We start from the raw sequence: 27,876 nt of genomic DNA, 5'->3' as shown, positions 1-27,876 counted from the left end.
CCGCTCCTGACAAACTGAGTAAAGCAATTTGTGATATGCATGTGGTCTCAATGGAAGTAAGGTCACTGATAAAACTACTTCAACTAATGATGAGATAACAGGGTGATATATAAACCTGCCAGATACCGGCAAAACTAGAGCTGGACTTTCTCTACAGCAACCTTTCCTCCTCTCTGTGGTCTCTTTCTCCTATGCTCCCTCCCCCTCTCGCTTAATCTCCCTCTCTCTCTCTCTCCCTCTCCCTCTCTCTCTCTCTCTCTCTCTCCCTCCCTCTGTCTCTCTCTACAAACACGCACTCAGATGAACACACACAGAAAAGAGGAGAAAGCCAGAGTGGAGAACTGCAGCGGCACGATGGGGATATTCTGCCTGCGTGGGCTCTGTCGCTGAGGTGTCCGGAGTTCAGCTACAGTGTGTGTGTGTGTGAGTGTGTGTGTATGAGTGTGTGAGTGCGTGAGTGAGTGAGAGCCCCTGCCGACCGCGTGCGGAGAAAGGGGAACAGAGGAGAACGGTTGGAGAGGAGGAAAAAAGAGGGGGGAGTGTGGACTCTGACTGGAGATTAGAGGAACCTCACACCACTGGATCAGAGGACGCCGATGTGCAACAACTACTCGAACTACTGCCGCTGCTGCTCTGCCCGTGTGCTGCTGCCTGCCTGTTAACTTCTGTCATGGCATAGCCCCCTCTTCCAGCTCGCCTCTAATCCACTGAGGAAACAGGCATGCAAGGGCACAACCAGGGATCTAGGCTATCGCATCCTTTACGTCAGTAATTCACAGTCTGAGGTGAGTCGCTCCTCTCTGCTCTTGTCCTCTCCTGTATTTCAGCTCTCAGTCTCTAAGAGGAAAAAGTCTGTTCAAATAACCAGATCAGAGGGATCTGCTTGCTTTGTGGGACTGAGCCTGGGATAAGCCACGGTGAATGTTTTTACTGAAGATTCTCCCTTTTAGTTGGCCGATCAAATATCTAATACGTGTGGCAGATGAAAGCGGCCAAATCTCTGATTGATTTTATGCTTAATTGCGTCTGCCGGGGTGAAGTGGTTCAAGACAGCGGTTGTGGAATGTGCTTGTGCTGACTTTAAGAAATAACTTTGAATATGAAAAACTGTTCATGTCTAAGTTAAATCTCGAGATGGGGGGTGTGGGGGTTGATGAGGGGGAACTGCTAGCTGACATTTATCAGACCTAGCAGCTCAGTTTTCTGTGTTTGAGAAGATTTTGATCCAGATTGAACCTGACTGGTTCAGCATACATGGCTAAAACAGTGCCTGCGTACAAGAGCTTGCATGATGCTGCATTTCCTGTCAGTTTTGCAGCTGAGTGAACGTTACATAAAACACACGGATATCTAAACTAAAAGCAAAACTGCATAATTGTTGCATGAAACTCTTACCCTATGCATGGAGGCAGCATTGTACTGAAGGCAGGTCGCATGCAGCACAGATTAATATGTAGTGAGAGCTGGACATCAGACAGTTGGCTGCATGTGATGAAGACCTTAACCAAAGACTAATTTAGATTAATGGACTGGGTGAACTCACCATCTCCTTATAGACGATTGGAGCATGGGTGTGTGTATGTATGCAGATGTGTGGGTGTGTGTGTGTTTGTGTGAGGGGGGCGGAGCAAGAGAAAGAGAGACTATGGTCTGCCTAGAACCCTCACATCTCAACTGTCCTTCAGTTGCCACACAAAATGCATGTCACTCCCACTGATCCCCACAAACCTATTGCCATCACTCTCTGTCTCCTCTTCAACCCTATCTCACATCAACGCTCTGATACAATCTCCCCTCTGCTCTATTTCACTTTCCACAGACACTGAGAAAAGAGCTGAGGGAAACAGATGAAGATAGATAAGGACAAAGGAGGAACAAGGGAAAAAGAGATCTCATTGTGAGAAATAATAGAGAGCGCAAGACAGGACAGGATATTGTTTTTTTTGTTTTGTTTTGTTTTTTTACATAAATGAGGGTTTTGTGTACTGACACTCAAGTTTGACACAAACAGTAAATATCTGCTGTCACAGCCTTAGTTAGATATTGTAAATACAATTACAAAAATTACAGGGTAGAGATGAAAGTAGGATGTCTCTCAAGAAAGAAATGACTGCCTGTCCTCCCTTAACCCTAAAGCTGCCTCTCTGAGTGATGGGTACAGTGGTCCAGTAGTGATGGACATGATGATCCAACACTTCAAAGGTAATTTTTACTTTTAAGAACCGGTGATGTCAGTCTGCTCTTTACCCAGTGATGCTACAGAGAGAGAGAGACGACTGACTATTCTGCCACATACGCACACATAGAAAGCAGTATGCGCACGCCACCTCTCTCTAAATGAGAGACATACACGGAGATGGAAAGGTACAACATAGCTACAAAACGTCATTGATGCACAGAGGTGTTATGAGCACAATTGAGAGAAATGGCAGGGAGAAAAATTAGAAAGTTGGCCAACACAAATTGCATTTTTAGGCACTTTCGTCTTCTGCAACACACCTGCCTTCCCAATCCAAGCAAATATGGCAGGCGGTGTGAGGGTGGGATGGAGTGAGGAAGAGTGCAGGGTTTCTAAACAAGTAGTGAAGTGTGCATTCACCTCCCATGGCCCTGCTCACTGGGAGGGGTACTCATTCATCCAGAAAACAAATTGCTCTCCTATAAAAGAATGACTGCTTTTGGAACAAGCCAGATGTTACCTTTCATGTGCTAATAGGATTATTCATTAACAGTCTAATTTTTTCCCTGAGAATGCCAAAACAACACCACACAGTGGAGGTGAATCTCGTGCGTCTGTTGAGGAGGAAAAGGTGTGTGTATATGTGTGTGTTGTTGTAGTACGTCTGTTGCATACAGAAGAAGACGCTTTGCACCTGATTCCACCTGGGTGTTGTTACCAGTGTGCACTGGTGTATGTGTGTGTAAAGCATGTGTTCCCCACTGCTTTGCAGTAGGGGACCAGTCAGGTGGGGCTTCAACAGGCCCAGAGGCAGAAGAACAGAAGCGGAAGAGTTTACTGTGGGAAAGGGAGAATCTATCTATTATTATTATCACTTTCAGGGCTGCAAATAACAATTCTTTTCACTAAAAATTCATCATTTTCTCCAATTGACATTGCCTAAAAGCCCAATCTAATGTTTCTGAGCCCATGACAACTTGTTTTGTTCCACCTCACAGTCCAAAAACACAAATTTTGAAAATCCAGCCAAAGCTGAGAATCTAATTTTTCCACTTAAGTAGCTAGAAGCAGCAAATGTTTTTCCATTTTTTCTACATGAATGATGTAACAGAAATTAATAAATGATTAAAAGTGTTGTCACAAGTTTCTGTGGACTGACCTATCAATTCACCACCAATTATATGTAGCTTGAGGTTCTCAGAAACAACATAGTGACTACTGATCTCAACAGGTGTAGATCAGAGGGCAGGGACAAAACCAATAAAAATAGAAACTCCTATATATTAGTTCCTTTAGTTTATTGTAAGGGGGATTTAGAAAACTGTCCCCCAACTATATTGCTTCCACAAGATTCAGTTGAGCTGACAAAATGATATGTTACCAACAAGACTGAGCCTGGTGAGGATACCCTCAGCGTGTTCATTGAGCCTTCTTCATGGCTGCTTCTTCTCTTTTCATTTATATCTCAATCGATTTTACTCCCATTCAATCCTGGTCCATCTAAGCACAGCGAGAACACGTCATTCTTTCATCATTCACCTGTTTATTCAAGTCTTTTTCTCTCTTTTTCTATCACTTTTGTGTGTGATTGTGTGTGTATATGGCTTTTTTTTCTTTGCAAGGGAAGACTAGGAGGAATCTGAGAACAGCAGGGGAGTTCTCTAGCTACCCATCAGCTTTGAAACCCCGGGGTGTCTAAAAGGCAAAGAGAGCGATAGTAGACAGAAAGACACAGAGAGAGAGCAACAAAGGGGAGGAGAATGAGAGGAAAAGAACAAACAAAAAAGAGTGACAGAAAGAAGAGCGATATAACGTTCTGCTGAAAGACAAAGAACGAAGTAAAGGACAGAGTGGTCTGATGCATTCTGATTAGAGCAGGCAGCCAGCAGCATACATCTTTAATTGAGGTCTGATTGTATGTTCACCGACATAAGGATTACAGGCTTCCTGTGAATTCAGCATGCTCCCAAAACCCACCTGGGTGCAGGCATAGCACACAAAGCCAACTAACTATAGCAAATAAGGAAATAAAAGAACACAGGTACAATTCAGTAGGGACAAAGTGAGTAAAAAATAATAAGGCTAATGTCTACAGTCCAAGGATAATAAATGCTCCATGAAAACAGCAGCAGACCGACATTCTGGATACTGGGTTGTTTTATGATAGTAATTTCTAGCTTCATACACAGTAGGCATGGGGAAAAATCTCACAAAGTGCCTAGCACACATTCTAAGCTTTGAGAGGTTGTTATATTGTACAAAGTGCCCCACTGGAAGCAATTAAGTATAAGATATGAAACAAAACATAATGCTCACATTTTCTTCAACAAATGCAGTTCATATTAGAAACTTAACATATTCTGTGCTGTGGATTTACAGTAAATCTGGAGTCATCCCATTGCAATATTGTATGATGTCATAAACACAGCTTTATGTTTAAAAGAAATATTAATTTTAAGTATGACGGAGAACATTTTGACAATGTACAAATATCTACTTTGTCAATATGTTGATGCAGAATCTCAGTGGTATTAACATGCGTCCCAATGTGTAACCAGGATTCTTCCCAGTTTATAATTAGGAAATGTCATATTGCTACTATATGCTATGATACTGGTCTTATTTTGCCACTTGGCAAAACTACACGGAGATCTATAAAGTGGTGCTCAGCAGCAGAGCTGTGGTTCATAATGACTGAGCAACAATTACTAGAAGGACAATCCTTTAAAATCCTGTGATTTCCAGTGTCATTCCATCTTATGGCATTAAGCTACCATTAACTGACAAAGGATTTGCTGTGTTGGGTGTTGGTCTAATGCACTGTACTGCTGTTATCCCTCAACGCTGAACTGTACAGTCAATCATTTGGCTATATATACCCTCACATCACACCCTAAGAGCATTGGTGCATCCAAGCTTGACAGCAAAGACAGAGAGAAAATAAAAACCCAACAATAAACCCACAATGTCAAATGACCTTACAATACAATCCTAAAGTAAACTACAAGCCTGCATATCTTTTTACTGCATAATCAGTGTGCTTTTAAGAGACAGATCAAAGACTTTTCAAAACACTACTAAGCTCCATATAATTATGAGCAGAAACTGACGGAGGAGAGAAAAGAGAGAAACAAAACACAAGCAGATAAAGCTGGATTACAGTGTAGTTAGGAACCTCTATGACTGTGATGATACAGCCACACGCTCACTTGTTAAAGCAGTTCAAGCGTTGAGCAGCAATAATTTAAAACTGCAGTGATAGGACAGTAAGAAGTTTTTGTTGATCATGTAGCACAAAGGCAAGCTTCAAGCACATTTAAAATTTCAGATTTTTTCCCCCCAGTAAAATACACATTGAACTATAGTTGAGACATTTGAGAAGTCTAAAAGTCAAAGTACACGACAAGTGTCAAAAGTGCACTCACTTTGTGATAGTTAAACATCTGATTATGAAATGATGGGAATTAATATGCTTTTACGCATAACTGTCTCCACTTAACTATGGTGGTCGAGGTGGGGTCCTTCCCACAATAGGCAGCAGCGATGGTGGAACAATGATGCTGATGCTGGCGAGGAAGCCAGGGCTATGTGCAGACCACGTTTACACCAGGTCTTCTCTGAGCTCAAACTGCCACAGAGTTCATAGTACACTCTATAATGTCACCAGTATGCTGTAGCATTAAGATTTTCCTCAGTTGGAACCAAGAGCACAGAAAACAGTTTCCCATGAGTATGTATGCTACATATATATGTATATATATGCAGGATAATGTATGTGGCATATGACACGAAAAGGATTTAAAATCTATGATCTGCTACCTAAAAACTTTCTGCTGTACCATTTGTTCTAAGATGCCAATCATAGAGCTAAAACATACAGTACACTGAGAATATATTTAAATAAAGTAAAAGGATAATGGAAAAGCTTAATTTGTCATAGTTAAATGCTTAAATGCAAAAGACTGTATGGACTGCCGTTGCTAATTGACATGTATATTCATATTTTCAGGGTTTATTCAATTCATCAGTTTAGTGATGCATACTGTATAAATGAATTTCCCCTTTAGTGGAACAGAAGTAATAAAATAAGATACTGTAAACGTTCAATCCCTAGGTTATATCAGGACTCAAAATTTTCCCCTTTTAACCGCAGGAATCGAAAGTTCAATTATGCAACTGCTGACTCACACAAAGTTCAAAATAAAGCAAGTTAAGCGGACTCATTTTAAAATTCAACATGCATTGCATTAAATGAGCATGTGCTCTGAGTATAAAGACTATTTACATTAAAGAATAATGAACTGCATTACTGCAGTAATCTGGATTGTCCTTGCCGCACTTCAAAGAATGGCTGAATTAGCAGAGAAAATCTTCTTTAAAACCAGCTGTGCTCAACCAGCTCTAAATGTGAACAAAATGCACTTGTATCCTTAGAAATAATCCAAATAATGACCCATGGTGTCAGTATGACAGCAGTGTAAGCTGTCCTGCTAAAACAAGGTCAGATGTGAACATGTCTGATGTGCTTTGGCTTGAACACATGACCCTGTGAGGTCTGTTTTTGGTCTGTCCTTGTGGGTAAAAAATAGTGGGTCAGTTCACTTCACTTACTTGTCCCTAAATTAAAAAAAAGAAAAGAAAGATCAGGACCACCCTAAATAGGGGCAGTTGTCACAGCCTTGCATGATGATGAGTCATACTGTTTATGTAAGAGGCCGGGAGATGGTGTTCCAGCCAGAAATGAGATACAAGTGCTGCTACAGTAGCCAGGGTCTGAGCCCAGTGGCTAACATCTCAGATATGTGGTCCATTCAGCCCGAAGTCTTGACATGTCAAAAGGGCTAAAATTTAAACAAGGATTATGTTAATCTGCTGAATAAACTTGTCTACATGTTATTAGTTGTCATTAATACAATATTAATAATACACTGCCTGTCAAAAAAAAACACAATTATATTAATATTTCTGTAACGTTCTTTGGGCACATACCATTGCTGAACCTAGACCAAACCAAGTGCAGCAACCCCAGATCATAGCACTGCCCCCACAGGCTTGTATGGTCGATACTAAGCATGATGAGTGCATAACTTCACCCACCTCTTTTCTTACCCTGATGCTCCTTCACTCTGGAACAGGGTAAATCTGGACTCATCAGTCCACATGACCCTCTTTCACTGGACAGTTATTAACCCAGTTTTAGTAGTTTCATCAATCCCCTTAGATGTTTTCTTTCCTTGATTCATAACATTAATTTGACCCTTCTGAAACAGATTAACATCTTTTCCATGACCACAGGATGTGTCTTTAGACAGGGTTGTTTAAGAAACGAGAAGCTGCTCACTGCATCAGTTAGGGTTAAATAACTTGTTGCCAGCTGAAACATAATCATCCATGCAGTAATTATCCAATGGGAGGCTCTTAACTATTTGCCTAGTTAAATCCAGGTGGTGACTTTCTGTTTTGGAAGGGCAGTGTAGAGGGGAGGCTCACTAACAGTGTAATAACAGTGTAATTCCTTTTGCCTTGATAGCCTTGTTACAGTGGGCAGAATATTTTTCATTGCTTCATTTATTTTATATATATTTACAGATGAATTAGCATATAATAGCAATGACAAGATAACCATGAGAGTGAGCAACTGATTATACACCTCTAAACACCACAACAGTTTCATCATTGTCTTCTGTTTCCACAAAAACTGCTTTGCATTCCAGTCCCTGGTCACATTTGGTCACATTCATTACCTATCTTCCTTGTCTATCCACAAACATTTACACACACCTGCCTACACAGCAAGCTGTCATCTCCAACTTGTACTTTACTGTATACAGGTTAGGTTGCTGCATTGTTCTCAGACAGCATTTTTTAGTGACATTAGTTGGAAATGGGGGAGGACACAATCTGAGACACTGCTAGGTTCACTTAAATGGCTTTTTAAGTTTCAAACATAAGTTGTTGTTTTATTTTATGCTGACTCTGTTCAAACATGATAGGATTGCTAAAGATAGAGTAATGATGCCCATAAGATATTTGGCATCTGGCAATTCTGTCAAGTTATGTATAATGCATCGCGTAAGGATATTTATCACTGCAAAAGCGAGTGCAGCTCTTCAATTCAGAACTACTTGAACAAGAACATGATAATCTTAGGAATGTATTTACAGGCAATATGATGTGTTTTATTCATACAGTATATTCAAGTTTAAAAATGTTACTGTTTAGTAGGCAGCTTGCCAAAGGATCTTTTGCAGAAAAAATAATGATCATACCAACATGTAAAATTGCTATATTAAAAGCAAAGGCGTGTAAAGGGGGATATTAATGTCCATAAAGTAGATGAGACTGATCTTAGATCAGACAAAGATATGCAAATATCTCTCACACAGGCCCAGCATACTACAATTTTATAATTTTGCAACCATATTATAAATAATGTGATGGAAAAGACTATGAGAATAAATGCCCATTCTATAGCTCCCAGGTAAGTAAACAGACAAGTTTGAAATAGGAAGTCATTCCCTGTTGACAGAGAGCAGTCATTGCAGATAAGCTGAGAAGGATAATTGTCCTATCTGATTCAGGATCTACATGAGCGTGTGGCATGTTTGCTTATTGTAAATCAGCAGGCAAAGGGAGAATTATATTTCTGTCAGGGCCTCAGAGGCAAACCGCAGAGTCGTGATGTCCCTGCCATACCTGTGGTAGCGGAGAAAGATAATTAATTATCTCTGCTTAGGTTGTTTCTCCTTAGGGGGTTGTTGTACATTTCTCTGATAAAGGTTCGTCTGTTTACAGGTATCGTCCTCCTTTTTTCCCAGCATCCTCTCTAGTGTGTACTTCAATTACAAAATGGTAAATGAAGAGACAATATTCCTATGTATGCTGAGGGATTAAAAAATGCTCCGAAATATGCCTAAAATTCTTTTTTAACTGTTAAATTTGAGAGGAAAAGGTCAGGCAGTGAGGAGTCATGCTGAACCTAATGAGCCATGGAAATAAACTGCCAACCTCAGGCAGCATAGTCAACACTATCCTGCTACTAGTAACTAAGTGCATTTGAGTGTGTATGTTTGTATGTATGATAGCCACAGCTGAAGCTCCCATAGAAGCTGAGAGACAAACACTTTAAATGAGAAAGTTAAGATGATGTAGAAGCAAAATATGCTTAAAATGGCAATAACAAATGATTACAAACTATGCTGAAACTGGATTCACTGGTTTCACAGCGAAGATGATTAAATGTATTATCTGCTAGGATTCTTTTTAGGTCATGTGTAAACCAAATCCCTTAAGGTTGCTCAGTAAATAAATGTAAGCATAACGATTACATAACGGTACCTAATTAAATTAGATATGCAAGGATTTACTTCCACAGATTAATATTGCATACATGCATATGGGAACTTTTGATAACTGCTATATTCAGTTATCAAGGAAAATACTATGCTCCCTTACAATTTGTATTTTCTTTGCTTTTTTATTTTTATTTTTGAATGAATAATGACAACTGTCTGGAAAAGTGCACCTTTCTATGATATTCAGCAAGCATACATACTAAACAATTGACAGGTTCCTCCATAAGCTTGGAGAGTTTTCTGTTAAGTGAGCTGTACCAGTTAGACAAATATAATTGTTGATGTCATTACTAGTGATTTACACAGTGTCTTTCTCTACACTCCTCAGGAAACATGGTGAGCAAGGAGGGTGGCAAATGCATGCTCACCAACTCAGAGTCTGACTCAGAGGCAGCAGCCCTGCCTTCTACTTCGCTGGCACTGGAGGTGAAGTATTCCTTGGAAGCCAATCGACAGGTGAGGAAGAGGAACAAGGCTCTGCAAGTTCGTTTCAAGGATATCTGTGAGGCACAGAACGAGCAAAGGGAGGCAGAGTTGCAGGCAGCAGGGAAGGGTGGCAAACCAATCTCATACAAAGTGGCGTACCGGAAGTACATGACCGTCCCTGCTCGCAGATCCATCCCAAATGTCACGAGGAGCACAGGTGTGCAGACCTCCCCTGACTTGAAAAAACGCTATCAGACCTTTCCATTTGAGCGCAAAAAAGGCCACACTTTTAAACACGTGGTGGCCGTGGAAACTTATAAAGGTCAGAATAACGGTTTTGTCATGGAGGTGAAACAGTCCAAGGGTGCCGAGCAGGGTTTAGATGAGGAGGAGGAGGAGGAGGGAGCCTGCGGAGGGAGTGGAGTCCGGAGGACCAGAGCTCTGCTCCATACTAATGAGTGCATTGCCACAGTGGAGCAGCACACTGCACCTGATGGCCTATGCTCTGACGCTCTGCTGCTCAGTTGCTCTGCAGACACAGACTGCCTTGCAGACACACAGAGAGGAGCACAGGCAGAATACCAGCTCTGCAGTGCCCCATCCAAAGCCAGGACAGGATTACAACACAGGGAGGGAGATGCAGATCGCTCAGCCAAGAGGCAAATACTGAATCTAGAAGGGGGCTCGTCCCAAACCCTGCCGGACAGGGCCTCCAAGGTAACGGGCCCCATTGCTTGGAACTCCCTTACACAGGTGGAGTGCCTGGACAGTCCATCTGTACGGACCAAGCGGAAGAAAGCTCTGCAGCTCAACGGGCTACAGAGTGAGACACTACCACGTTCTAGCGGAGGCTGTACAACACAGGCACAGTGCCACACAGGACAGTTATCTGCCCGGCCTCTACGGGGCATGGAGGAGCCACTGTCACCCTGCAGAGGTGTTGAAGCTGGCGGGGCACCCCCCGACCAAACACAGGAGGCCTGTAAGCAAATTGTGCCTATGAATCAGGATGGGGATGTTAAAGCACAGCTCCAGGCCATGGAAAATCTTATCAGCTCCAGTCAAGAAACCATCAAGGTGCTGCTGGGGGTCATCCAGGAACTGGAGAAGGGGGAGGCCCACAGAGAGGGGTAAGAAATTCCCTTAACTTCCCTAAACTTCCCTTACCAACTCCAATGCTTCTGTTCATGGTACCAACTGATAGGTCAATATCAGGGCAAACACGGATACACTATATTGAATTGGTCCCTTCCCCCTTTTTCACAGGTGTTAAGCATATGATGACAAAAATAAATAAATATAAATGTCAGAAGACTATAAATCACAGAATTACAGAAAAGAGCAAAGTGTCCAGTTAAATTGTGGAAACACAAGACACACAGAACTCATTTTTGATTCAGAATGAACAGGAAAAGTACCTCTTGATGTTTCAGATTATTTCTAGGGATAACTTTGTGGATGTGACAACTCCTCAGCAGCAAAAATAAATAAATAAATAAATAAAGGACAAAATGGACGTGGAATGATGTGGCATTCACAGGGATGTGTCCTGTGATGCTACTACAACACAATGTCCTTTTTTCTGTGATTCCCTTAGAGATGTTGTGCTACAGGCAATTAATTGATGACCTTATAAAGCACTGCTACAATGAATGTGGATTTGAATCACAAACTCAAGGTTATAAAATGGCATGAAATATCCTCATGTATATAAACAATTCTGCCACTGAAAACATTGGGGTGTGCAGCATGTCTTTGAGATCCATATTAGTAATACTGCAGTCAGGAGTTTCCCTCCTTGGAAGTGAAGTTTGAATATGAGAACTTAATTATTAGGATACTGATAGAAATAAATATCACTGTAAAGACCACAAACATTTATGGAGTTTAAGTTAAATACTAAAGTAGATGTTTAACAATTGGCCCATACAGCTGCACCCCATAATGTTTATCTAGTAAGTTCAAGGCGTTTAGAAAAGCCATGGCCTGTGAAAAAGCCATTTACTGTCCAATGGAAACTGAGTATATACAAAAGGGCTGCAGATACAATCTAGCTTGCTGAAATAGAGGATTGTCTATCAAAAGGGATGAAACAAACAAAATGGCCAATTTGTTGAGTGAATTGCTGGGTCTCGGCACTCAGATTCCTATCTGTTTTGACCAGCACTGGGGTGAGGTACGGAGTGAGAAAATCCATATAATCAAAATCATACTGAGCTGAAGTACTCAGGGAGGGAATGGGAGGAGAGGGAGGGGGAGTATAGACAAATTAAATTACTGTTTAATGGTGCCATCTGTACATATACATAAAGAAACATCCACATTGTGATTCCATATGGTAATTAGAAAAGCCTTCAGTACATTTAGTTAAAGTCAGTGAGTGGCGCGGTATAATCCCCTTGTAAGCCATCTGAGCCCATTGAACACTTCTGTATATACTATTCTGTATACTACTCTACATACAGTGGCTTCAGACCCTTAGTTCTGTACGTTCTAGGATCTCCTTTGACAGAAAAAACCCACTTAACTCTTCTTGGCTAATTCTTTACATATTTAGTACATGTTAACGGATTTGGTTAATTTATCCCATTCTTCTGAGAAACCCTCTCAATTTGTAGACAGGAATCGTCAGGTCTCACAGATTGATTTAATGGGTGCGCTGCTGAAATGGTTATCCTTCTGCAGGTTCTCCCATCTCTGCAGAGAACTTTGATCTATGCGTCCACCAGAGGTATATTTCAGTGTAGCGAGAGTTCTTTGGGCTTCATAGCTCAGTTTTAGACACTATATACAGCATTTTGGATTCACACAGGTGTGTGCCTTTCTAAACAATAAATTTTTAGACACATCAAGGTTAATTAAAGAAAGCAGAGCCTTGCCGCAATTTGAAGTGCCACAACAAAATGTCAACTTTTCAATGTAAAATTGAAAAAAATATATTGATAAATAGATGTTTACCCATTGGCCTTATACAGCTGCACCCCACTATATACAACACAAGCAATGTGTGGAAAAAGTAAAGCAGTATGAATGGGATATTTAGCCAGCCAAGCAAAACCTATAATGCTGCCTTAGTCACAGTACATTAGCTTCATACTCCCCTTACATAAATGTCACTGACACAACAAATAGGAGTGCCCACAGGCTATAGGTGAATTGTGAGTGCAATTGCATCTTAGATATAACAGCTTATGTTATATGACATTCAATTTTCATGGAAGGAAATGCAATTCTGCGTGCATTCATCTATACACGTGCATTCACGACATACTGCTCAGACACAAATTTAACTTATTATTTTAACTAATGGTAAAACTAATAAAAAATTTAAAAAAAGCCAAAACACCACAACCCTGCCACACAACATACACAAAGCAAAAAAATGAAATTAATCAAATGATATCTATCTATATATATCTATATCTATAGATATAGATATATATAGATAGATATACATACATACACACACACTTAGTGGCAAGAAAAAGTATGTGAACCTTTTGAAATGAAGGTTCACATCAAATGAAAAGAAGCTCCAGACCCCAAACATCCTTAGACAATCTCAATGATGACACATGCTGTTGCATGCATCAGACATTAAACGTGACAAGAATGATTAAAACTTTCCAAACACAATGCGCTTACGAAGCACACACACAGTACACAGTACAACCCTGCCCAGGACATACAGCTCAGTGCTAGGGGTGTGATGCAGTTCTAGAGTACATCACTGGTGGCATCCAACAGCACAAAGCACACAACAAATTTGCTGCATCATCAGCCACTGTTGGCAGGCCATACCCAATTAATCACACTCATGGGGACTTGTTGATAGCTTGTCCATTAACATTGTGTATGTGTACATCGTATGACTCCCACCCACTCAGTGACCTTTGGGAGAGCACACCTACTGTGGTGGCACAAAGTGGGGTGGGGTGGGTGGGGATGTATAAATATATTATTAATGGCACTTTTGGCTTCGCTGTCCCCAGGGAGGCCTGTCGAAATGAGCTCTGCTTGCTTATTTTCTCTTATCAACTCAGTGCGAGAGAGGAGTGGGGAGGGATGAGAGGTGGAGGGAGAAAGATCTAGTCAGTAGGGGTGAGCGATAGAGAGAATAAGGGTAAGTTTTTCAAAGGATGCGATCCAGTTGCCTGTGCACCCCATTGGCCACTTATCGATCGGCTCATCTAGGTGGAAAGTGAAGGTGGCCGCGACCTTTCCTACTGCACTGCATTGTCACCTCCACTCAAATGGCAAGTCCCTTAATTACAATCACTTCAAGCTGCAAGCTTCCCACATCACTGATTTCATCGTCTTCTCAGACTCCCCTCATTATTTCATTTTTCTACAGCATTAAATAACAATATTGATGTCAACATCCTAATATACCTGTCAGAACATGTACTACAGAAAGGAGTAGATGAGGAGGGGAAATTTATCATCGCGATTTAATTTTTATTGGTGCTGAAACTTAAGGGAAGGAAGCATAACAAGAGTCCCTGAGAGAGAACAGAAAAGTGTCTCTATTACTTCAAAGATGAGAGACAGAAACTAAATGTGCAATTAGCACATTAGTCCCAGAGAGGTGAAGAATCTAGTGGCTTTTGCAGCAATGTTCTTCAATTTCACAAACCCTGATGCTTGACACAACAAAAATATAATGGTCTTACAACAACAGAGGCAATAGACAAAAAGAGATTTTTGGGACATTGTATATACAGTAATTTGTGTGCATCAGGGAGCTGCTGTTAATATGTGGGAAACTCAGAGAATTTCAGTTTCATCAGAACTGCATCAGATTAATCACCACTATAACCAACGATTCTGCATAAACCTGATCAGCAGCGCCATGTTAAATGTGAACTCCTCATCATGGTAGTTTTTCTGGTCCATAATGTGTGAGCACAGAAGGTGAAGATTCTGGCCAAGTAGAGAGGCTGATTAAAACATTTAGTGTAAATCAACATATCATATAGAATTTAAAAAAAAAGTGAGGTAGTGTCTGATAGATAACAGAACAACATAAAGATGTACAAGGATGTTTATGGATATTTTTGGAACTCAATGTAAATTATTCAATTCAACTGTATATTGACTTTTAAGTGGGATGACAACACGTGTATTTTTTTTCCATCTTTGGCTCTAAAGAGATTATCAATGAGTAAAAACTGTTACAAAAACACACACATGCATACACATGAACTGTTATCTGAAAAAGGAACCAAATACAGATTAAGGTGTTTCACAAACTAACAATAAAAACAGGTTAAGACTAACAGTCAAATCCTATTTTATGTAATTATTTAGTAATATTTAAGCAAAAAAAGTCGAAGAGTCTGGGATTTGCACCATATTTTCACAGCTTTTCATGCTTTTCTTAGACATTTTTCTCACATTTCATATTAAAAAACTATTAGGAGACCAACTAATAATGAAACCAGCAGGGACAACATTTGAAATGTAAGTCTTTAATGAAAACTATCTTTCAGTAAAGCTTAGAGAGTGAAGCCCATTCCGTGTGACACTTTGCCTCAGTCAACTATAGCTAATGGCAGACATTGTGCTCTTTCTGCCCTGCCTGCTGGACACAGGCCACTCAAGAGGGCAGCATGACTCCTCATCATTTACTTTAGTCCCACTAACAAGAGACAACAAACAAGATGAGAAAGGAAGGTGTGAGGGAGCTGCTTAACAAGTCCTGTAATTACTCATTCACGACTCTTATCTTGCCCACAGACTCTCCTATCGAACCGGACAGGACACGGCCAACTGTGACACATGCCGGAACAGCGCATGCATTATTTACAGGTTAGTGGCCATTCCTCTTCAAAGACACGATGATCCAAATGTGCCTTGTCCTTGTCCTTGAGGGAAAGTGAACAGGTAGAAAAGAAATGATAGAGAGGAATGATAGCGGCAGGGATGTTGCTGCTAATGAGTACATGGGACGTGTGACATTTACACACTATGTTGTATTTGAATACTACACACATGACCTCCAGAGTCATGAGTGTCCACAAACCTCAATGTACTCGAAATCCATTGAAGGTGCAATTACTATGACCTTGGCCTTTGGCCACCAAAATCTAATCAGTCCATGACTAAGTCCAATGTAAATGTTGTGCTAAATTTAAAGGAATTCCCTCCAGTCGTCGATTAGATGTTGCATTCACTTTGTTGACCAAGTGAGTCCAGTGAGTTGCTTGGCTGTACGGACGGATGGACATACGTGCAACACGAAAACAGAAGCCCTTGGCTATCACCAGTGCATAAAAAGGGCAGATGAAGGGAAAAAGATGAGAAAGAAAAAAGATTTAAAGAGTAGGAAGGTGAGAGGCGATCAATAAAAGTGTTTTTAGTGGACACTGCTGTTCCACTCTGTCAGCATTTCACCTCTGAAAAGCCATTTAAATCATTTTCTATCTACTACTCTCAATAACTGATAAGCCTCTGGCCAAACTTCAATCAGCTCCTGAAAATGAAGGAGCAGGGCAAAGCTTTGTTCCCTCTGATGTTTAAGCTGAGGAAGGTGCATAGTGCTGAAAAGCATAGTGTGTTTAAATTGCGGCAGATCCCCCGAAAAGCCGCAGGGCGGACAACAAGAACGGTTCCTTTTACAACAATTCAGTGACAGCAAAATGAAGTGAGGTGCGCTGAACTAAAGCACATGGTGTGAAGGACATTGGAAGAGCACAACTTGGCATGGGGGGAATTAACAGACAATGGGTTAAAGAATGGATATAATAGGACAGACTACAGAGATGGGAGCTCACTTGGTATGATAAATTAGTCAGCCCCATGTTTAATGCTAACTCTGTGTGACTTGCCCCAGAGGAAGAGGTCTACCTATCCTCAATCTCTGCTCTGCCTGCCTCAGTAAAGACCAACTGTGCTTGTCCTGCTGTGCCAGCTTTTTTTTTTTTTTTTAATCTGTGAGCACAGATTGTAGTGTTATAAATTAAACTAAACTAATACTGCTATTACTAACTACATTAAAGCATATATGATAGTAATAATTATTATATAATAATATATAAGCAATTCCATTTTTAATACTCTTTTCATCAAGGTATTGTTTGCAGCTGAGAGTGTGTGTATACTCATTACTGGCATGTTAGGAAAGGTGTTTCATTTATATATCTTCCTGTGAAAATGTGAAATCCTTAAAAAGGGTTTAATATACAGTGGCGAGAAAAAGTATGTGAACCAATTTGCAATTTCATGGTTTTCTGCATATGAAATGTAATCTGATCTTCATCTAAGTCAAGAGTAATAACAAATATAATGTGCCTAAAATAATAACAAAGAAGTCTGGTGCTTAATATCTTCATTGAAAACAACTATAAAAACCTCATAGTGCCTCCAAAAATTCAATAGCATGCCTCATCAAAAGAAGCCTTCAGAGGATCTACCATCAAGAATTGTTGATTTACATTAAGCTGGAAAGGGTTACAAAGTCATGTCAAAGACTTTAGAAATTCACCAGTCTACAGTTAGGGAAACAATCTACAAATGGAGACACTGAGACTGTGGGCACTATACCAAGAAGTGGGCAGGCAGTCAAAACGACTCCAAGAGCACAACAAACACTCATTAACGAGGTAAAGAAACAACTGCGAAAGACAGCCAAAGATTTGAAGGCATCATTGGAACTGGCTAACATTTGTGTTCATGAGTCTACAGTAGGCAAAACATTGATGCAGGGTTTCTATGGCAGGAGACCATGGAGCAAGCTGCTGCTTACTACTACACTCCACAGCAATATTGGCAAAATGACAAAACTAAGATTGAACTATTTGGAAAAAACCCACAGCACTACATCTGGCGTAAAAAGGGCACTGCATATGATCTTGAAAACATCCTAACGGTAAGGTATAGTGGAGGAAACATTCTAATTTGGGCCTGCTTAGATGCATCAGCGCCTGGCCAGCATGCAGTGACTGGGGTGAAGATCAATTCTCCAATCAGTTCTTCAGGTTAATGTGAGAAAGAAAAACAAAATCTGCATTTTGGAGTGGCTAAGTCAGAGTCCAGATTTCAACCCAATAGAGATGATATGGAACAGCTTTAATAGAGCCACACACATGAGATGTCCAAAGAATATGACAGAGCTAAAGCACTTCTGCAGGAAGAATGGGTTAAAATTCCTGAAGGACTTGCAAGTCTGATCCACAGCTACAGGAAGCACCAGGTTGAGGTTACTGATGCAAAGGGGGGGTGGAGATTTATTCATTCCAAGGGTTTGCATACTTTCCTTTTTACCGGTTGTTATGGTTGTTGTGAATTGTTTTTGTGTTTAGGCACATATTTGTTGATACTTGATGAAGAGCAGATCACATTTTATGACAAATTTATGCAGAAGGTTCACATACTTTTTCTTGCCACTGTATGCAAAATGCAGGCTGCAATAAATGCTACAATTATGTGTGCTCATTTGAATACAAGCCAATTGTATGAATATGTCTGCGTTAGTGACATGTTCAATATATCTGTCTTATCAAAAATCGAAAATCCCCACAGAGATACTGACTGAATATACATTTGCTCACAAACCAATTGAGGTCAGATTCATTCATTCCATTGTTCACACACAATGAAACAATCAGGAATTATATTAACATTAGAAACTCATGTTTGCTTCTTAAACCTGCCACAATAAAGTGAAACTCTTCATCTGCTGAGGAAGTGCATAAAAATGATATGCAAAACATTTTTGAAAAACCTTTCCGGCGCCTGGCAAGGTTTCAAGTTGATAAAGGGCAGAAATTTCTAAGTGAGATGGTTGAAATCTGTTAAATTGACCTGCGTTCTCCTTTAAGAGATTCTCTTGGCATGGTAAATTGTGTTGATTGGACACAGAATCAAATATAGCAGTTGTATTCACACAGGCAGGAGGATTAAAAGGCAATCTAATTACTTAGATCTCCATGAAAACAACCTCTCTGGAGGTGGAGGAACACAGGAAAAGAAGTAGAGCCATGAGGGAACACACAGTGTATGTGGGAGGAGGAGCTGCCTATAATATCTATTAGGAATTTTTGTGAGTATGTTCATTTCTTTGAGCCAGGGCCAAACCTCTTATTCTTTTGTATGTGATGAAGCTGGTCTCATGACCAAAGTGGACATATGGGTCCATAAATTGTTTTAACACAGCCCAGTCAGGAGCCAGCCATGCACTCTTCAGTATAATCAATTTGTCCAGAGTATATGGCATCATCTTAGATACCATCCTTAGCATAACAACAGCACCAAATCAATATGGTGCTGTAGTCTGTGGACATGGGCTTCAAACAGAATACACAAGCTGCTCTAGTCTCTTGTCCTTGTCTAGTCCCACTTTTCTCATTTTAAACCATCTCAAACTCTTTTTTCCCTTTCATCTTGCCTCAATAACTTTCTTTTTCACTCTCACGGTTTCTCCATAATACGTCATCTCCACCAGTATATGTTCAAATAAAACTGCTCATTCAATGCTTAATACAATGTGCATGACATTGAAATAGAATAGGAGAGGATGAAAAGATTATCGCAATTCATTCCATCTTACCAGGTGATGTAATATCTGTTACTGAAAAAGTTGGAGACAGGGGAGGGATGGATAAAAGAAAATAAGTCAAAGAGTAAGCATGACAGACAAAGACAGACACAGACTAAATAGCTAGAAAATAAGACTGACAGGAAGCAAGGGAATTTGAAATGCATTCCACTTATTTCAAGACCACAGGCATTAAGTCGCGGTGCGTCTTGATGCAGAAACCCTGTAATCTCATTTTCCTCACATTGCATTTTTATGGGCTAATGTGATGATCAACAGGGAGATAGATTTAAGTGGTTCTGATTAAAGAAGTTTATTTGGGGAGGGGGTCCCCACCACTGGCTTCCATTGTTCACAGTGGACTACAGTCATATCAGTTAAATTTTGTCATTAGCTTGCATGTCATGCGATTAATTCAGAACGGGGAAAATGCAGCTGATCATTAAACTAAATATCTGATGGTAAAACATTATTTGAATAACACTGTGCAGTTCAAATAGAGACTAAAAAAAAATCAACAAAAGAATGGGTATTTAAAGTGCAGAACAAAATCTCCCATCTATTGTGCAGGGCTATGAAAATCAATTAAGCGTTGCTAAAGGCTGAAGAGCTGATTACATTATAACATATGGAAATTACTGAGCGGCACGGCTGTCCTACTGCACGGCTCTCTGCTGGGGGAAGATATCTCTTTTTGTGCAAGCATAATGTTGTTTTCCAACATGGTGGCAAGCTGGTTACCATAGCTACAAGAGTGATCCTTGGTAGGGCAGACAGTGTGAAGGGACAGTGAGGACAGTCAGGAAGAGCACATTCAAACCTCAGGTAGATAAGGGAACAAAAAGAAAGACGGGGTAAGAATGAGAGACAGGGAGACAAAGAGCGGGTGACAGAGACAACGAGAGATAAAGACCCACAGATGTTTAAAGTGGGTTAAAGGGCAGGTGGGAGGTGTGAATGGCGCTGAATGAGTTGAAGTGAGAGGTTTGGAGTGGTACGGGAAATGGACAACTTTCTTTATTTCTTGTACATACACTTTTTGGAGTGCAAGAACATGACAGGGAAAAGAGTGGGAGTGAGCGAGAGAGAAACAAAGCAAGAGTCAGAACAAGTGGGGGAAAGAGGTTAAAGACTGACAAGGTCCGAAGTGCCTTCTTCAATTTGTTCTGATCCAACAACCCACTCAGAAGAGTGGCAGCAAGGGAACAGGAAAATGCCAACAATGCTTCACTTTTTGCTTTCAGCAAAATATCAAAATGTGGAGCGACACAGCGGGGCCCGTGACAGTTTCATAAGGAGATGCTGATAACTGGGCCGGGTAGAGACTAATAAATCTTTCATTAAAAGGCCTTTTGAGTAGGTTTCAAAGATGAGATGATTATCTTTTCACTCTGCCTTTTTTTTTTCAAATGAATGAGTACTTATTTCTTTTCAGTGACATTTAAGTTTCCTTGCGTTGCTGATCCCAAGCATAAGCCATTTCACCTATGCACTGTATGATTCTCCTAGCAGACTGAAAATGGTATTAATAAAATAATGATTTAAAAATTTTAAAATCTGAAAAGAATTCAGTTTTGAAAAAATAACATGACAAAAAAAGAAAACAGCAAATAGATGGTGTTTTAGAGTTGGTGAGTCAGAGTTAGCTGGACGCTCAATATTACAGTTTGAAAATGACAAAAATCAGGGGGGTGTCTAGTTTGGAAAACATCAGCTTACCAGACTTCTGTAGTAACTGTAAGAAAGCAAGAATCTATGCAGTGTGACAATGTTACAGTGCTAAATGCCAACCATGTTGGTGGCAGAACAGAAAACATTCATGCAATTTGACAGTGGCCATAGGGGTCATTTCCTACAGCGCTGATTTGTTAATCAGCTCATTAACAGTAGTGAATATTATGGCTACACTCAAGCTTTCACTGTGTATGTGAGATCATACTTCATACTTTCAATCATCTCTGACATTAGGAAGCTGTGTGCTGTGTGTCCATGCAAGGAAATAACCTGTAGCCATGGATGCACAGCAACAACAGTCTTAGCAGTATTAGAGGCTTACACTGAAGAGCTGAGAAAATCCTATCAGAGTGTGTGTGTGTGTGTGTGTGTGTGTGTGTCTGTGTGTGAGTGAGTGAATGAGAGAGAGAGACAGAACAAAAGAAAGAGAAAGAGAGAAAGAGAAAGAGAGAGAGAGCAAGAGAGAGCATATTCCACACAAAATGACACGGCATTAAGCTACAGTTCTTACCCAAAGACACCCCAAAAGTGTTAGAGCGACCTGTCTCTTGAATTGAATTAATTGAAGGTTTTTTAAGAGATGAAAAATGCACAATGAAATACTGCTTCACCACCACATACTCATTATAGTCTGACAAATACACTGTCATTGATCACAGAACCCTTTGAAGCTGCTTTACCACACTTATTTGAGCTCCAAGAGGAGCCTGTTTCTTTTGCAGTGCATCCATTTTGCTTAATATTTGATCTTGAGTTTGGTTTTAGAAGATATCATGACCTTATTGTGCATCATGAGGCTGTGGGCTATGTTTACAGATGCAGTTCAGCTCCTGTGACTTCTCAAAACCATCAAAGTGCTTTTATAGAAGGTTACAAGACAAATAAAATCAACAGTAAGAGAGCATAAATGACAGGAATGAGTGGATGTAAGGCAAGATAATAGTAAAAAGATAGTAAAACCGAAACAGACTGAGCAAAACAATCAGGGTAAATTACACAAGATCAGGTAAAAGCATGTTTATAGTAGAAGGTTTTAAAAACTGATTTAGGCAAACAGTTTAAGCACCAAACCTGATGGCTGCAGCTCAAGCTCCCTTCAAAATAAGGTACTTAAAAAAAAAAAAAAAAAAAGACTGGTACTGGAAGGCTTTACGGCACATTCTGGTGGAAGGGGCTTGGATATAGCCTAGAGCAAATTCATTTGTGATGAGTAAAATCAATTCCTAATTCAATTGGAGAGTGCTTTAAAAAAGGAGTAATGGTCTCTTTTCCTGGAACCTACTAAAAGCCTGGCTGCTGAATTTTCAACCAGTTGTATGTCAAAAGACTTTGAATACTTTGGGTTTGAGTGAAGAGAACGGCGACAGTCAAAGTGAAATTGCATGAATTACCTGTACCCTTTGCAGTTTTTCAAAGCAAAGATTCCATTTTTGAGATTTTTTTTTTCTTTTTTTAGCTTAACGAGTTACCTCAGGACAAAAGCCAAACAAAAGAGACATTTCATGTGCAAGGCTTAACATTTGGTTGAAGGCATCAAAGAGGCTGAAGGTGAACACGTCCTAACTTGTATGCACTAAAACCGATTCAGAGGTTTGCATGTATAAACATGCGTGCGCACACATTTTACAGAAGTTAAAGTAGATTTAGACCAGTGTAATTAACAGCCAGTGATTTACTGCTAATAGCTGCAGTGTTCTTGGCCCTGTGTAAAGACCTGAGTCAAACAAATGCAAAGTGCTGAGTGTCTGGTTTAGCACCCAACATTCACTTGAGTCACTGTCAGCTACTTACACATTTACATCTGTCCTGTTCTAATCAATGCCAAAAGTATCAGTGTACATAATAAAAACTGTTGTATTTTACTGTGACACTTTGTTTGAAAGCTTCAAACAAAGCTTGTGAAATGCAGATAGACATGATAATCTCTATGTAGAGCTCACCTGCAATGCTGGTCATTACCAACATGTAGTAGCAGGTGACGGAATCCTATTCCTATTTTATTGGTTGATAAAAAAAGAATGATTAGAAAGATGTCTTAGTGTTGCAACATAGTGTTTTAATAAGAACAGGCAGCCTACTGGATAGCTCACCTTGACACTCTATAATCTCATGTGGTAAACGACAGCATCTAACCAGATAACTGCAGTATTCATGAAGTGGAAGCTGTTGCCATTACATAAGTCTGCCCATCAGAATCCCCCCTCCAGCACAACTCAGGGTGGAGGCTAGAGAAAGCTTTAGCAGATTAAAGCCCCTCTATATTATCACAGCTGCGGCTGTAATCTGAGTTTCACTTAGCAGAACCTAGTAGTCAGATGTGCGCGGGCGTGGGATTACAATGATGACGGGTCCAGATAAATCCCCTTGCACCCTGGGGGACTGTGGAATACACAGAAAAGAGGACCCTGTCTAATCACAGAAATTAAATCATTCTGCAAACCCATTACCTTTTGTTGATGTGCTAATACTGTGCAGCGATCAAGGCAACATCACACAAACTACAAACCTAAAAGGCCCACATCAATACCAACTCTCTGATCTCAATTTTAGCAAAGCAAGTGATCTTTGGTTCAGCATCTCATCAAGTGGCCAAGCGCTCATTACTGGCAACAATACCAACTGGCTTCCATTTCACTTTATGAATCAGAATAGGAATGCAAATAACAACAGTGACAGAAGTGGCAGCTACAGTGAGCAAAGTGAGCAGCCAAACACTCTCATAAAGCGTCCTTTTTTATAGAAAATAAGGATGAAGTAAACAGAAAATGTACATCGCTTTTCCAGGCTGAGCAGTGCTGTGACAGATGCCCGAGTGGGGGTCAAGTGAGAACAGGCCACACCACAGATACTAAATATGGTTAGAGGGGAAATGTGGCAGTCAAAACATGTCAGGATTAAAAGACAAGTGAAGGAGTAAGTAACATCAGTGGTTTCAGTGTCAAGGAAGAATGTACCCCTTAAAATACATTTATTCAATCTGTACAATAACAGTCATGTTTTACCGTTACCACTGCCATGTGTAAGATTATTACTTGCTGACTTATTCATTCTGATCAATCACAGTAAAAGTCTCATTTGTCCAGGTTACATTAATGACAGCAAGAAAAGTAGAATAGCAGAAATACATCGGAGACCCTTCCACTAAAATTCAATAACAAATATGAGAGCATATATTATAATACCACTTTTATGAAGTGGTGCTAATACCTGCCTGCAGCATTCTGCTATAGTGTTTGAGCTGATTGTGTGTTTCTGTTTCTTTGAGGTAGTGTGGAGCTGGACTTTAAGCTGCAGGAGGACAAGCTGCAACCGCTGATGAAGAGGCTTTGCCCTACAGAGGATTCCCATTTTGCCTCCCTGCCTTACCCCCAGGAGGCCTTTACATCCACCCCAAAACGCAAGTCCAAAGCTGACTCCAAGAAGCACGCTCGCTGGAAACTTTGGTTCCTCTGAAAGAAAAAGAAACAGGACCTTCTCCTTCCCTACTAGACATACGCAGGATTTTATTCATCAGTCTGGTTATCCATATTTTATTGGTTTACCCATCACCTTCTGATTTATCACATCTCCTTGGCTTTTTGGCTTTTTGTAGACCTGGTTGCCAGTAGTAATGGAGTTCCCCACCACTGGATACTGAATCCCTTTGTCAGTGATGAAAGGATATGTACTGTGACACAAGTGTGGATTTCACGGAAACTTCTAAATGTCATGCTTACCAAAATGGATTCAGAGTTATTTTGAACTAATTTCTTTAAACAGGGTGTGAAATTACACCAGGACAACATATGTAGGGATCATCAAGGTGAGAAGACAAAAATTGATGTCCCTGTGTCTATTTGCATATATTTTTCTAGCTGAGATCTACGGAGTCCTATTCTATGATAATGATTCAGTGACTGTCATATTTCTATTTACCAGTTGGGACTTTCATCCCAGCCTCCAGGAGAGGTTGGCAAGTCAACCATGATGCTACATCAACAGCATATCACTGTACTGCAAAGCACAATTAACAATGTTCAGGATACGTTTTCTCCAGAATAATTAAATGAACTATTTTGAGAATTCACTCATACAAGTAGATCACCTGCTAAGTATGACAGATTGAAGACTTTCATAATCTCTAAAGAAGAAACCTAAAGGACAAAGAAGTCAGATGTTTAATGAAGTTCTATGATCAACTTTCTATCTATCACTAAAATGTCTTCTTGAATCAACTGACTTTGAAACAAAGAATGAATAAATTACACATATTTTCTTAATAACATTTGGAAAGTTAGACATTAATGTACTTTTTCTATATAAACATACACACACACACACACACACACACACACACACACACACACACACACACACACACACGGGCACACTTAATTGTAGCATTCATTGCAGCCTGCATTTTGAATACAGTGGCAAGAAACATTATGTGAACCTTTTGGAATTTCATGGTTTTCTGCATTAATTTGTCATAAAATCTGATCTGATCTTTATCTAAGTCAAGAGCGCTGACAAATATAATGTGCCTAAAGTACTACAACAACAACAACAACAAAGTTGGATCTTTCATAACTTTTTTGAGAACAACCATAAAAACCTCGTACTACTAGTGGAAAAAGTATGTGAACCCTGAATATCTGGGTTGTTTCTTTACCTCATTGATAAGTGTTGGCCGCCCACTTCTTGGTAGAGTAGCCACAGTCTACATTTGTAGATTGCTTGCCTAACTGTAGACTGGTGAATTTCTTTGTAACCCTTATTAGCTTTATGTAAATGAACAATTCTTGATCGTCAATTCTCTGAAAGCTCCTTTTGAGGAGGCATGGCTCACATAAGCATATTCTTCTTTGCTGCTCTCAAAGTAGTTCTAGTCCACATCTCCAAACTACATTTCTTAAGAAGACTGTGGGTTGCTAATATGGTATGCTAATTAATTTAATTTGGGGTTTGGGAAATGGTTCACACAGTGTGAGGTTTTTATGGTTTTTCTCAAAAACATCAAGATCAAATTTTTTTTTTTGTTATTATTTTAGGCACATTTAATTTTTTTATTACTCTTGACTGCAGATCAGATCAAATTATGACAAATTAATTCAGAAAACTATGAAATTCACATACTTTTTCTTTCCACTGTATATAAACATAAACATTCAATTTCTGATTTAGTGGAATGTATTTATTTAAGCTGCAGTGATGGGGGTTGTGAATTTCAAAAACTATAGTACATGAGAGATAAACAACTTCTGATGCTTAATTCCCTCTCATACATGAAGTTCAGTTCTTACTAACCTCACAATACACATCTTCACTGAAACGTAATGGTCTAAAGAAAGTTCTGGCCCAACACAGAAAAACAATAGTTCCTTTACTTCCTTAACGGTTCCAGTCACATAACCATGTAGGCTATAAAAGATGATGCTGGTCCTTATCACATGTGGGGGGTTGCGTCAGTATTCTGCATCATTTACTGAAGTATGATAGCTACTGAAACCAAGCCAGAAAGATTGAATGTGCCACTTGTTATCACAACCAGGGCTTCTACAGTGCAAAACTACAGTTCTTAGATTTTGCAGGATATTTCCTAGCTTTTCAAAAAAAGAAGAAGAAAAAAAAAAAGGTTTTAAACACAACAACAAAGGGTTTGTCTTTTTCCCTTTGTTACTTTTCATCACTTCCTGCCTACTGTAAAGTAAAAAGTCATATATTGTATACAGGGTTCAAAAACGATGTACAGCCAAATAAAAATTTGCATTCACTATATATAAATACATATAAATAAATATATCTATATATATTGTATAGCATCGAACAGGGCTAATGCAATTTCAGAGAGTGGGAAAGCAGCCAATATCTAACAAAACAACTTTAAGCTAATAGAGCCAGCAGGAGCATAAAACCGATAAACACTGCCCAAAAAGCGTTGAAGACAGGAAATGCGCCAAAGTTGTTTTAAGGGCATAAAAGAAATATCTTTACTTACTGTTATAAAATCACTTTATGGACTACTACAGTAAACATCACTGGTTTGACCTTCACAAGCTCTGACACGCTGCGTTCTGTTGGCTACATGTAATTCACACATACACTCTTGTAGATGTCAGGTCGGTTTCTTTCAGTAGTTAAACTGTAGCATCGAGAGAGAACTAGATGTTTATTTGTACCTTAAAAAGTGCAATTGATTTACTATGTGCAATACTATGTATTTTATACAGTTTCTTTTTATTTAATATGCAAATCTGAAAAAATAAAAACAGACATCTATAGAGCTCTCAAAGTATGAAGTAAACCGAGTATCATTTGCAGAGCTATGAGTAGCATAATAGAATTTTATTTCCATTAGGAGAAATTCCAGTAATAGGTTTGGTTTGCCAAAATTACCAAAATTGATTTTTAATTTATTTTTTAGTTTAGTAATAGAATTTTCACTATTTCTAGAATGACATTAATGTATTTTTCATTTTTAGAATTGAATTAACCTCTACTGCCATGTTTTTGCAGCCAAAATCTTACTAACATCATAATATCTGGAGACAAAACTAGCAACCTTTACATACATACCTTCATTCCTTTCTTTCCTTTTTTGGGTAAGTTAACTAAATTAACCCGGTGAGAAGTAATAAACATGATTTCACTCAGGGCACATGGTT

General features: G+C 39.7%; 2 protein-coding genes across 2 annotated transcripts in view; one reads left to right on the top strand and one right to left on the bottom strand.

Moving 5' to 3' along the window:
- Positions 1-27,876, bottom strand: part of dock1 (dedicator of cytokinesis 1) — a 151,877-nt gene that overhangs the window by 60,673 nt on the left and 63,328 nt on the right. The gene's annotated exons all lie outside the window — the stretch shown is intronic.
- Positions 313-25,505, top strand: insyn2a (inhibitory synaptic factor 2A). The gene is made up of 4 exons (XM_026352164.1): positions 313-785; positions 9,863-11,090; positions 15,700-15,771; positions 24,502-25,505. The coding sequence occupies exons 2-4, from the start codon at positions 9,868-9,870 to the stop codon at positions 24,683-24,685; spliced, it is 1,479 nt and encodes a 492-aa protein (XP_026207949.1). The 5' UTR covers positions 313-785; positions 9,863-9,867; the 3' UTR covers positions 24,686-25,505.

The sequence above is a fragment of the Anabas testudineus genome, chromosome 19 (assembly GCF_900324465.2).
Source record: "Anabas testudineus chromosome 19, fAnaTes1.2, whole genome shotgun sequence".
In the NCBI taxonomy this organism is placed as follows: domain Eukaryota; kingdom Metazoa; phylum Chordata; class Actinopteri; order Anabantiformes; family Anabantidae; genus Anabas; species Anabas testudineus.
Note: the sequence above shows the minus strand (reverse complement) of the source record. Positions and strands in the feature narration are given on the sequence as shown.